The 11752-nt window shown below is 37.1% G+C and overlaps 2 protein-coding genes across 3 annotated transcripts; both read left to right on the plus strand.

Annotated features, from left to right (window-relative positions):
- The first annotated feature begins 474 nt into the window (after window positions 1-474).
- LOC112028451 (probable serine/threonine-protein kinase At1g09600) lies at window positions 475-9236 on the plus strand. Of its 2 annotated transcripts, XR_002884634.2 has the most exons (9): window positions 475-1944; window positions 3205-3489; window positions 4705-5016; window positions 5867-6094; window positions 6650-6750; window positions 7099-7213; window positions 7357-7830; window positions 8344-8710; window positions 8821-9236. XR_002884634.2 is itself a non-coding variant. In XM_024061139.2 (8 exons), exons 1-8 carry the CDS (start codon window positions 1471-1473, stop codon window positions 8548-8550), a joined length of 2196 nt encoding a protein of 731 aa, XP_023916907.1. In that variant the 5' UTR covers window positions 475-1470; the 3' UTR covers window positions 8551-9236. The 2 variants fall into 2 exon arrangements, 1 of the variants encoding a protein (XP_023916907.1); XM_024061139.2 differs by having other exon boundaries at window positions 8344-9236.
- Window positions 9237-10240: 1004 nt separating this feature from the next.
- On the plus strand, window positions 10241-11514 carry LOC112028453 (glucuronoxylan 4-O-methyltransferase 1). The gene has a single exon (XM_024061141.2). The coding sequence runs from the start codon at window positions 10534-10536 to the stop codon at window positions 11404-11406; it is 873 nt and encodes a 290-aa protein (XP_023916909.1). The 5' UTR covers window positions 10241-10533; the 3' UTR covers window positions 11407-11514.
- Window positions 11515-11752: the final 238 nt, after the last annotated feature.

Genomic DNA, 11752 nt, shown 5'->3' on the forward strand with positions numbered 1-11752 from the left:
ATTCTATAACAATGAACCAATAAAGAGTCAGTACAACTAAGAGAAGTATTTTATAAGGATAGATAATTTAAGGTAAAAGTCACCTTAATGCATCTAGGACTAAAGGTAAAGTTTTTGAAGAAATTTGTTCCTCAGCTCACAAAAACAAAATGGGTTCATAGAGAAAATTGGTGGGTGATGGGTTCCAAAATCTAGTAATATTTTTTTTTAGGCCTAGAAAACTTTGAGATGGCCCACTTGTTCATTAGAGTTAGGCTCAAAGACTCCAAGTTTTTAGCATAAATGGGCCAACATTGACTACTAGGCCCATATCAAATAAAGACCAATCTCAAGTCCCGTCCAAAAAGACATGACCAAATCCAGACCAAAAGAAGAAAACAGAGGGACCAGCATCAGAAGTCAGAACAATCCTGTTTGCTCCACATTTGCCACGTGGCTTCTTGTCCCCTCTTTCTCTCCCTCCTCTTTATGCTTTCAGTTGAAGCAAGCAGGCAGAGATCCCTCTCTCTCTCTCTCTCTCTCTCTCAAGCCGTGTATCTTTCTCTGCAAAACAGAGCTCCTCTGTTTTTTACTCTGTCTCATAAGTTCATTCTGAGTTAAGACTAGGCTCTGTTCCAACGCATATATCCGTTGGATTTTCGACTTTCTAGGATCACCCAGATCCGAAATTCTCTCGCTCCTGTTTTTCCCCTCTCTATCTCTTTGTTTCTCTCTCTCTAGAATCTCTATCTTTTTTGTCTGTGATAACTTACATTCGGTATCCAAAAAGGCAAGAAATCAAAGCATTATTCCAAAAAATCTGAAATTCATTGTGTTTAGCACATTTTCTGGTTAGTCTGTCTTGCTTGGCTTTACTTGGCCTTAAACGAATTGATAGCATCAAATGCATGTTACATTTGGTTATTCAAAGTTCTGTATTTTCCTTCTGTGAATGTTTTTGGATTCACAGGTCTCGCTGTGGCTCCCCCTGTTTGGGGGGCTTTTTGTGATTTGGGTTCTTGTGGATTTTTGAACTAGGCTTTTGGGTATTCTTAATTTACGTCAAAGATAATAACTTTATCGATTATTTCCCTCATTGGGTTGTATTTGATTTAGTTTTCTTGATTTGGAGATCTGGGTTGTTGTACATTTTCAGCATAGGCTTTTGGCTCTCTGTCAATACCATTGATGTTGGTTTTGTTTGATTTGAGGATCTAGGTTATTTCTGTTTAGCGTTGGTTATAGGAATATTAAGTTGCACCCCTATTGATATTGGGCTAGTTCGGAGAGAAATATATCAATTGGAGAAGTATGTAGTGAAATAGTATATATTGGAGCTTTCTGTGTAAATAGAGGGAAGTTGGTCGGATTTGAGGCTCAGTGCCACTAGAATTGCATCAAGAAAAGTTACATTTGTTGTTGGGAATTACTATATTCGAGGACTAGGATAGCTTTCTGATTAGGAACATTAGGGGACTGTGAAGTGGAAAAATGGGGTGCATTTGCTCAAAAGGGTTTTTTCCTCAAGAATATATAGCTGAGAATCATGTGAGAGAGAAAATATTGAAAACAAAAAAAGCTACAAAGCGGTTAGGACCGACCATGAGTAGAGAGGAAGCTGTGGTGGAGGTTGATAGTATTGGAAATGATTTCACTACACGGTTGATATCCAATTCGTCTGGAGAAATTCCGGGTTCTACCCCCGTTTTGTGGAATGAAGGGGAGAAGAAGGTGGTGGTTAAGGAGAAACTGGGGAGACAACAACTTCAAAGGCGGTTGACAATGGATTTTGGGGTGAGTGGAGCACAATTACAGCCTAGGTTATCTAGGATAGGTAGTTTGCCCCATGGGGAAAGAGGAGCACAAGTTATTGCTGGATGGCCTTCCTGGTTGACTGCAGTTGCAGGAGAAGCTATTAACGGGTGGGTGCCTCGAAAGGCTGACTCATTTGAGAAGTTGGACAAGGTCAGCTAACTATTTCTACATCTGTATATATGAAATTATGATAGCTCAATTACTGTATTGTTTCTTTTGTTGACTCCCATGCAATTGGTAGTGAAGTATATGAAACTCGTATATCATTGTCAAGTCTGATTTTTATCACTCAATTTAATGTACTTGTATACTTATGGTTCTAATCTATTACTTCATCTTCATTAAAGATTGTGTACAAAGAGAGAGCCTTCTATGAGGTTTTCTATTATATAAGAAACTTTGAAATTTATTGCTCTTAAATGTATGTCAATATTGCTTTGTTTTTTCATTATACAATTTGTCAGTCTCTAAGGTATCGCAATTGACAAACTGAAGAACAACTTTTCCGCTTCTTAGGGTTTGATTTTTCATTTTGGTTTAACTAAAATGTCAGATATAATATGGTGGAGTTCTGACTCTGTGATGAGAATACAGTCAATGATTTGTTTGAACAAGAAGCTGTTAGGTTTCTCATGGAAGCAAGTTTTAGGGTGCAAGTCAAGTTGATTAAGTTCAAAACAAAGTGGGCAAGCGTGTGTAAATGAACTGTTTATGTATATAGTTTAAATTGGTACAGTGATTTAAAGGCATTTACATTTCGATGTGTCGGTAAAGAAAGCCCATTTGGGCCGTTTTATAAAGGGAAGGATGCACTGTGTTAGTTATGTGGAACCTAGATTACAAGAGGAAAAATTTTCAGACTGTCAGGTAGCACTTAATACCACGTTCTATTACTTGGAGATTTAAACTGGATAATAAGGTGTTCACTTGTTTGCAAACTTGGTTAGAAGCCTTAACGATCTACTTAGGTGACTTGATTAGAAGTTTAGCTAATAATTTATCTAGGGAATTGTAACTTATATTTGGAATTGGTGACCACTTGTCAAGTAATTTTTTATTATTTATCTCATCGAGTAGAAAAGTTAGCATCTCTTTAAATTAGAATCAGGTAGGTCTGTCTAATTGTGTAGAAAATTACACAAGTGAATCATGGATTGAAGTGCTAATCTGGTATAGTTAGGCACTAGATTAAACTCATGTCCATCGTCAAACAGTTGCCTTCACCAAAAAGGGGGGTTATTTTCATAAAGAAGATACGATATCCAACTAGTTTAATACAATGTTTGAATTTTCTGCCTCTTGATGTCTATTATGTTTGCTAATCTCCTTGCATGCTACTTTGGGCAAACACCCCATGTTTATGGCTTATTTTCCTTTTCTTTATAATGATGTGTCTCGTCAATAATGCAGATTGGACAAGGAACTTACAGCAGTGTGTACAGGGCTCGTGATCTTGAAACAAACAGATTAGTTGCATTGAAAAAGGTGCGGTTTGCTAATATGGATCCGGAAAGTGTACGTTTTATGGCAAGAGAAATTATTATATTGCGTAGGCTTGATCACCCAAATGTGATGAAGCTTGAAGGTCTGATTACTTCGAGGGTGTCTGGAAGCTTATATCTTATATTTGAATATATGGAGCATGATCTTGCAGGACTTGCAGCAACAACTGAGATCAAATTCACTGAAGCGCAGGTACCTTGTTTGTTATGCTAATCAAATCGATATGGACCATGAAAGCTTGATGATAATAATGTAATATTTGTCAGAGTCAAGCATACTGTGATGCATTTTTTTGTTCCTTTTTTTTTTGTTTTTTTGGTCTTTGATAAGCCAGTTGAGTATTCACATGAACAATTCCATAATCTTGAGAATATTTTTCATTTGTTCTGAAAATATCATGTTTGTTTAATATTGCCTCAAATTTTTATGTGGACTTAGTTACCAAGAGCCTTGTAGCTGAACTAGCACTTCTTGGTGTTACCAATAGAGATGTACAGGGTTCAAATCCCCCTCCCCCAACTATTAAATGAAAAAAATGTTATGTAGACTTAGTTATCTACTTGGCTTTTCTTGTTGTGGAAGGTAAGTTGACTTAGTTATCTACTTAACACATGGAAGTATGGGTGTACCTTTTGCCAATCTGGAAAAGAAGTAATCCTTGAAGGTTCTCCAAGCTATCTTCCGATTCTTCCGAATGAACCTGATTGATATTTGACTTTTTCTGCTAATAGTATCATGTGCCAATTCTATTAAACTAGTTCCAAAAAGTGGTTCTATGCATTAATTTGTCTTGTGTCTGGTGCATTCCTACTTGCTTAAAACCAGATTTAATAAACTATTGAATGAAGGTATTAGTGAAAATAAACAAAGCCCTTGTTACTCCATTTGTCTCTTTTGTTTGTCCAGTTTAGAAATTTTTAAGGAACATCATCTAATGCTTTGTTTCTCAAAGAAAAATATATGAGTTTTCAATGTTGCCCATATAAACTTTCAAGAATTTAAACCCGAGTAAAACAAAGGGTAAGGGTATATTGAAAGTCAGTAAATAAATGATCATTGACTTTTAAAATTGGTCAAGTATTTTGATTACCTTATGTTATAAAGAAAAAATGGAGTAAGTATTTAGTGACAACAAAAAATGGAATACTAGACAAATAAAATGGCATGGAGGGAGTACTTTTTTGTTTTTGGGTGTGTGTGTGTATGTGGAAATATCCTTTTTTTAAAGACAACCTGGCCATACATGCCTCTGTGAGTTATTTTCACGTGTTGACTGTCACAATAATACATTCTCATTTTGGCAATTATTTATTTCTTTTTCCCTATTTTTCACAACTGAAGCAAGACTTGTTTTTATTTCTGTGGTTTGTATATTCTTATATTGAAATTTACACTTCGGGCCTGCAGATCAAATGCTTTATGCAACAACTACTTTGTGGACTTGACCATTGTCATAGTCATGGTATTTTGCATCGTGATATCAAGGGATCAAATCTTCTGATTGACCAAAATGGAAATCTAAAGATCGGTGATTTTGGATTAGCAACATTTTTTAATCAGAAGCAGCCTCTAACAAGTCGGGTGGTAACTTTATGGTACCGACCGCCTGAGCTTTTACTTGGCGCTACAGACTATGGAGTTTCTGTGGATTTGTGGAGTACTGGTTGCATTCTTGCAGAATTATTTGCTGGGAAGCCTATCATGCCAGGGAGAACAGAGGTACTTTTTTTTTATCCTTCTTTTGGATATTAAGAAATATGCAAGTGCTTTACACTGAAATAGATGTACTGAATCTCTTCCATATCAAGAGAAGCAACCTTAGGAGGTTTGCTTTACTTTTAAGGTGGTACGATTTTGGTGTTTAAATGTGCCAGGAAACATGGAAAGGGGCTTTTAGATGATGCACGCCAGGAGAGTGTTAGGAAATGGTATCCACATAGCATTCAACCACCTCATGGAGGGCTTTTAGATGATGCACGCCAGGAAAGTGTTAGGAAATGGTATCCACATAGCATTCAAGCACAAGCCAATGGAGGGTTTACTTTGTTTTGATGTTCAAACTGATGGAAAGATCAATTGTTTTCTTTGAAATTCATCCCATTCATTTCTTTAAGATAAAAGTGATTAATTACCCATATTAATCAGCATTTGGTTGTTTCTATTATGAATGTGTAATAGATCCTCATCTGTACTGCTTAGGGTCAGCGTCTAGTTTCAGGGACATGCAAGTACCTATTAATGGTGGTAAAATGATATTCACCCATGCATTTTTCATGACACACTCATTTAGTTTCACATCGAATAAAAGAATCTGAGCTTACCATGCAAGGCTTCTTTCATTAGAACATCGAAGTTCCGATGGTTTTATGCAATATATTGTGTATTACATGCAATTATCAGCTGGTGGGTCTCAATGCTTTATGTCATGCCTAACAGGACATGAATATCTAACTTAACAGAAGGGGGAAAAAGAAACCCTTGGCATGGATATCTACCCACCTTCATCTATGGAACTGTTTGTTTCTCTTATTTGTTTTGGCGTCATCATGATGTTACTTCTCATTCATAGGTTGAGCAACTACATAAGATCTTCAAACTCTGTGGGTCACCTTCTGAAGAGTACTGGAAGAAATCAAAACTGCCACATGCGACCATCTTCAAGCCTCAACATCCTTACAAGCGTATTGTTGCTGAGACATTCAAGGACTTCCCTACGTCAGCATTGGCCCTCTTGGAGGTCCTTCTTGCAATAGAACCTGAGGGCCGTGGAACAGCATCTTCTGCACTGCAGAGTGAGGTATATATGATTTTTCTGGTGCTCTCAAAATCAGGTTGTGCATTTTCATTAGGTAAAGCTTTTCCTGTTGTGAGCCTTTTTGTGAGTTAATACTCTCTATGCTTTCTCCAAGAATGACTTCACTGGCACCCTTTCACACGTTGACTTGAATGGCAGTTTAACTTATCACCATTCGGATCCTTTGTAGTTCAAAGTATCCTTGATATTTTGTTTGAGAATTTATGGTATGCTTTCTGACCATAATTATGCTCTATTTGGGATTGTCCTGCATTCTTTCCAGCCATAATTGGAATGCTTAGCAGAAGTTAATTATGACAAAGGTGATTGTTGTAACATTCATCATGTGCTCCCATCCAGGAGTTCATTTGTTGCAAGTTCATGGGATACTGATCTTACATTTTAATTGTTCCTTTATTATCCTTACTGGTTGCTCATTTTAATTTTTTATTTTTCATTTAGTATGAATACTGGAAATTTGGAATTTTGTGATAACCTTATTTATGATTCCATTCTGCTGATTCTGGCAGTTAAATAATCTTGAGTTTTCTTTTACAGTTCTTCACAACAAAGCCTCTTCCCTGTGATCCTTCAACTTTGCCCAAGTATGCACCAAGTAAGGAGTTTGATGTCAGGCTTCGAGACGAGGAAGCTAGAAGGTTAGTCACTTCTTGATAGTATATTATCTAATTCAATTTAAACCCTTTTTTTTCTTAAGATCTGGTACAGCCTTTCTATAGGACTGTAAGACAAAAGCAGTGATGGCTACCCTTATTTTGCTTCTCATATTAATTTGGGTAAATTGAAATCTTCTGTGGAAAGTAGTGTTAATAAGGTTAGATTTAAAAAATAAATAAAATAAAATAATTGATCCCTCAGTGCATTAATTAAGCTCATCATAAAATTAGCAATAAAATGTTTGTCTTTTTTGTTTGAATAATTAGTCTTGAAGATTTATTTTTTGCTTGCTTACACTTACACTGCCCTGTTGCCCATTTGACAACCAGGCGAAAAGCAGATGGTGGTGTAGGGCGTGAACGTGAATCAACTAGAAGTGGTTTAAGAGAATCCAAAGCCATGCCTGCACCAGATGCCAATGCTGAGTTACAGGCATCCATACAGGTATTCTTGTAAATTCTATATGTATTATATATTACATTTATATATATACATGACTTCTATGGCTCAATGTGTATTACATTTGTATAAAAATTATGAAAGTCATATAAATTAATTTTTAATGATTCTGTTATTGCATAATACAGAAGAGACTACTGCTGCCTAACCCTAAAAGTGCCAGCGAGAAGTATAATACAGAAGAGGATGGTGGCTCTGGCTTTCCTATTGAACCTCCCAAAAGAACAGCACTAAATGTCTCCCATTCTGGCCAGTCAATGCACCCAGCTGCGTTCGGATCTTCACACAATATGAATGAGAATGACCAGGAGGCTACTACAGTTCCTGGCCAAGCTCTTGGTTGTTCAAATGGTGCAGAATTGAGAAGTCAGAGATCTTGTACACGTGGTGAAGAAGCAAGTCAAGGTGATTCACTGTTAAATAGAGGTGGAGAAACTACTGTGGATTCACACTGGCCGGATGAAGATTTTAATGTTAGCTATAAACATCTGGATGATAGTGAGGTCTCTGAAAAGAGTCAGTGGTCCCACCATTTGCTGGATAGGCCAACAAAGTCTTTGTATAAGAAAGATCAACGCTCATCTGGAAAGCTGTCCGGAATGGTAGAATCAATTTATCTTCTAACCTTACTAGATTTCTTTTATTCTTTCACTTATAAAAATAAAAAGTTATCTTCTAGAATATCATTTGACTGAAATTCAAAGAAAAATGCCTCAGCAAACCACCTAATGGCATTTTTCCATGAGTTTGCACATGGATGTCTACCTAGTCTAGATACACAATCAATTTCAAGTGAAAATAAATGATGAATTAAATTAGACAAGCATGTTAGGCAAAGTAAAGACAAGAATGGAACTTATCATGTTTCTTTGTGGTTTGTCTTGATACAATAGCCTTTAATTTATGGTTTTCAAATTGAAACCCAAAACCTTGGGATTCAAACATTTCTTTGTTGGCAAAGCAAGAAAGTTTAATTGTAAATTTTTATTTATCTTAAATCTGTAGCTATATGGCTTGAAAACAGTTGCCTTTGCAGATTACATAGTGGTTACCCATCATATCATTCAATATGACACTGGAGTTTTGCACTAATCCCTTTTTGTTTGTGATGTCAGGGTTATAATGCCAAAAAGAATAGGATCCAATACTCTGGACCATTGATGCCTCTAGGAGGAAACCTTGATGAGATGCTCAAGGAGCATGAGAGACAAATCCAACATGCTGTCCGCAAGGCTCGTTTGGACAAGACAAAGAGCAAGAAAACCTCTAGTGAAAATGGACAAACAGAATCACTACTTTATGCTGGAAGCAATGGCAAGTGACTGTTGAAATTTATGCTGCCTTAATTTGGATGCTGAAGCTCCCACAGAGTTGCATAATTCTCATTTAGGAAGAAGTATTCCTTCTGGGAATTTGACAAGTCTCAATACATGGAGATAAATCAGCATTCATGGAGCTTCTTTGGTTTCATCGCTATCAAAGGTACGGTATAAAGTTCTAACTACCAAAGTTCTTTATATGATTCAAAAGGTGGATAACACTGAAGTGAATGGAATCCATGACCATTGACTGATAATATGTTTGGTATGAAGGCTTCTGAGATTGACACACCTGCTAATTATTTTATTACAAGACGGTGAGAAGGTCTTTTTGGCGTTCAATTGCTGGAGATATGCTTTGTACAGCTGAATTACTTTAACCTCATTCTATGTAAAGGCCAAGTTGTTGTCTCGGATTTGATGATTTTTATCAGCACTGGCCACCATTCATTCAAAATTACTGCAGGATAGAATTTCTTGCTCCAAATCCATCAAATATTATATTCTTCTTCTTCTTCTTCTTCTTCTTCTTTTTATTTTTATTTTTATTTTTATTTTTTTTTAAGTTTCTTTCTGGCTTGCTAGACAGTTACAACTTACAACAATATTATGGGATAGATTGTGGAAGAAAATAACAGCAGAGATCAATATTTATAGCATCAATATTAACTTGTATTTGATTAGGTATCTTTGATGTTTCCTCATAGTTATGCAGTCATCAATCTGTGGTGTATTAAACCACTTACCTCTCCTTATACAATAAATAATAACTGGATTTCTGGAGCCCCAGGCCTTCTGGTTGGGTTGTGTGCAATTTGAAGCAAATCTTGCTCAGGGTATATGTGATGTGATATCACTAATTTTTTCCTGTGCATTTATTTTCGAATTGGAGTTTTTGTGGGGTAAAAATCATGGAAATAAAATCTCAGGGAACTTTTCTCTTTGAACAGTAACCGTTAATCTGATATAAATCAATGACCAGAACTTGACTTGCCTAAATAGATCTTGCATCATGATGCAAATCTACAATTTCAGTTTCGGAGGGTAATTGGGGGACTGAGGCTTGAGTTGATTTGGGAAAGCAGTACCTTGGCTATAGGACCAGTCAGACTTTTGACAAAACCGCAAGTTGCTTTGCCATGGCTTTAAAGAAGAACGTGAACAAATAAAACTCACATTGAAGTGTTGGATAGTCAGAAGCAAGTTTAGGTTCCAAAATATCATCTTTCTTCCTGGCTTTCATTCTAGGGGTGAAAATGCTTGACATAGCTTTGGTAAGAATCGTATTGGGACTGGTCTCAACATGCCTGCTAACCTGAGGTCAAAGTTAAATTGGTTCCCTAATCGTTTAGAATCTCTCTCTCTCTCTCTCTCTCTCTCTCTTATAGTATAGCTGTCCAAAAGGGATTTGAAGACTACTTCCACTTAAATTAATCCTAGACTTGGTACCTAATTCATATCAGGCTTGCTTCAATATGACCAAACACATTTTTGCATGTAAGTTTAACGTCACGCCAAAATATTCCAAGAGGTCTACCAACTCCAACTTCAAGATGGAAGCCACAAAACAAAACGAAACTGCACAATTGATTAGCCAACGAATAGAAGTAAAATAAGAAACAGAAATATAAAATAAAATAAAAATCAGGAACTCCACCTAACTTGTTGATCCACCAACTAAAATTTTGCTTCATCCAAAATCTTAGCAGCTCTCTTGTCTTCTTCAAGCAGCCAGTGTTTCTTTCCTTTATCCCTAAGCATCATAGGATCCTTCACCTCTCTTCCCCTCAACTCAATCCATATCTTCTTCCAACTCAAAACCAAAATATAATTTGCATTCATCCCCAACACCCAAAGCTCCATATTCCCTATCTTTACCCCCCAATTTTCCTAACCAAATCCAGCAAAACCCAGCTCTTGAATTCATTATAGTGTGTTTTTCTAATTCTCTCACCCTCAAAACAATTCAAAACAGACCGGAAAATAATGAGGCCTAAATCCCACCCAATCCTCAACCTTAAGTTCCTCATTCTTGGCGTCTTTACGGCTTTCTTCCTCCTCTTTGTGCTAAGATCAAATTTTTCAACTTCCGTGCAAAGTCAGTCTCCCATTTCACAAACTTTCATACCCAAAGATTCGGGTATTACCAAAGATGCAAAAGCAGCAAACTCCTCAACTTGCACCAAGATCCCACCCAGCCTAGCTCAAGCACTCATCCACTACTCAACTTCAACCATCACCCCACAACAAACACCGAAAGAAATATCAGTGTCAGCTAGAGTCTTAGAAAAGAAGTCACCATGCAACTTCTTGGTTTTTGGCTTAGGCCATGACAGCCTAATGTGGAGTGCACTCAACTATGGTGGCCAGACTATTTTCCTCGAAGAAGATGAGGCATGGATACAGCAAATCAGAATCCGGTTTCCCATGCTCGAGTCCTATCATGTCACTTATGATAGCAAGGTGAATCAGGCCAATAACCTCATGGAAGTTGGCAGGGGGCCTGAGTGCACAGCACTTAGTGATCCTAGATACTCTATGTGTCAACTTGCCTTGAAAGGTTTGCCTAGTGAAGTTTATGAAACAAAATGGGATTTGATTATGGTTGATGCACCAACAGGTTATTATGAGGAGGCACCAGGAAGGATGAGTGCTATATATACAGCTGGGATGATGGCAAGGAACAGGGAAGATGGAGAAACTGATGTGTTTGTGCATGATGTGAATAGGGAAGTGGAGGATAAGTTCTCCAAGGCATTTCTATGTGAAGGGTACATGAAGAAACAAGTAGGCAGGTTAAGGCATTTCACTATTCCTAGTCACAGAGATGACTCTGACAAGCCCTTTTGCCCACAATAATTTTTCTTCCACTTGTATTTTTTTGCCTGATCCATGTTCATCCTTTTGAGGGACATTTGGCTGAATATGTTTGAAATTTCAATGACAAAAAAGAATATAGGTTTCCTATGCTATTGGGCTAAATTTTGATTGCCTATGCCAAATAATACATGTGATCAACCTTCACTAGTCTATCGAGGATTCATAGCCCATCCCAAATTTTGGGGCTACAGCTTGGTTGTTGTTGTTGTTGTTGTTTGGGTTCTCGTGATTGTATTAGAGTTTATGGAACTAAAATAAGAGCAGAAAGGTGTAGATTTCCCAAGTGGGTTGCCTCCCTTTGTATGAATTGCCCTCAGAAGCGAGA

This window comes from Quercus suber, unplaced genomic scaffold (genome assembly GCF_002906115.3).
Source record: "Quercus suber isolate HL8 unplaced genomic scaffold, Cork oak 2.0 scaffold_69, whole genome shotgun sequence".
Classification (NCBI taxonomy): domain Eukaryota; kingdom Viridiplantae; phylum Streptophyta; class Magnoliopsida; order Fagales; family Fagaceae; genus Quercus; species Quercus suber.

Excerpts from the sequence above, each read along its gene's own strand:
- LOC112028451 (XM_024061139.2), top strand. The coding sequence starts at position 1,471 with ATGGGGTGCATTTGCTCAAAAGGGTTTTTTCCTCAAGAATATATAGCT. Across the intron at positions 6,095-6,649 it reads CTTCTGCACTGCAGAGTGAG|TTCTTCACAACAAAGCCTCT; the intron begins GTATATATGATT and ends TTTCTTTTACAG. Across the intron at positions 7,831-8,343 it reads CTGGAAAGCTGTCCGGAATG|GGTTATAATGCCAAAAAGAA; the intron begins GTAGAATCAATT and ends TTGTGATGTCAG.
- LOC112028453 (XM_024061141.2), top strand. The coding sequence starts at position 10,534 with ATGAGGCCTAAATCCCACCCAATCCTCAACCTTAAGTTCCTCATTCTT.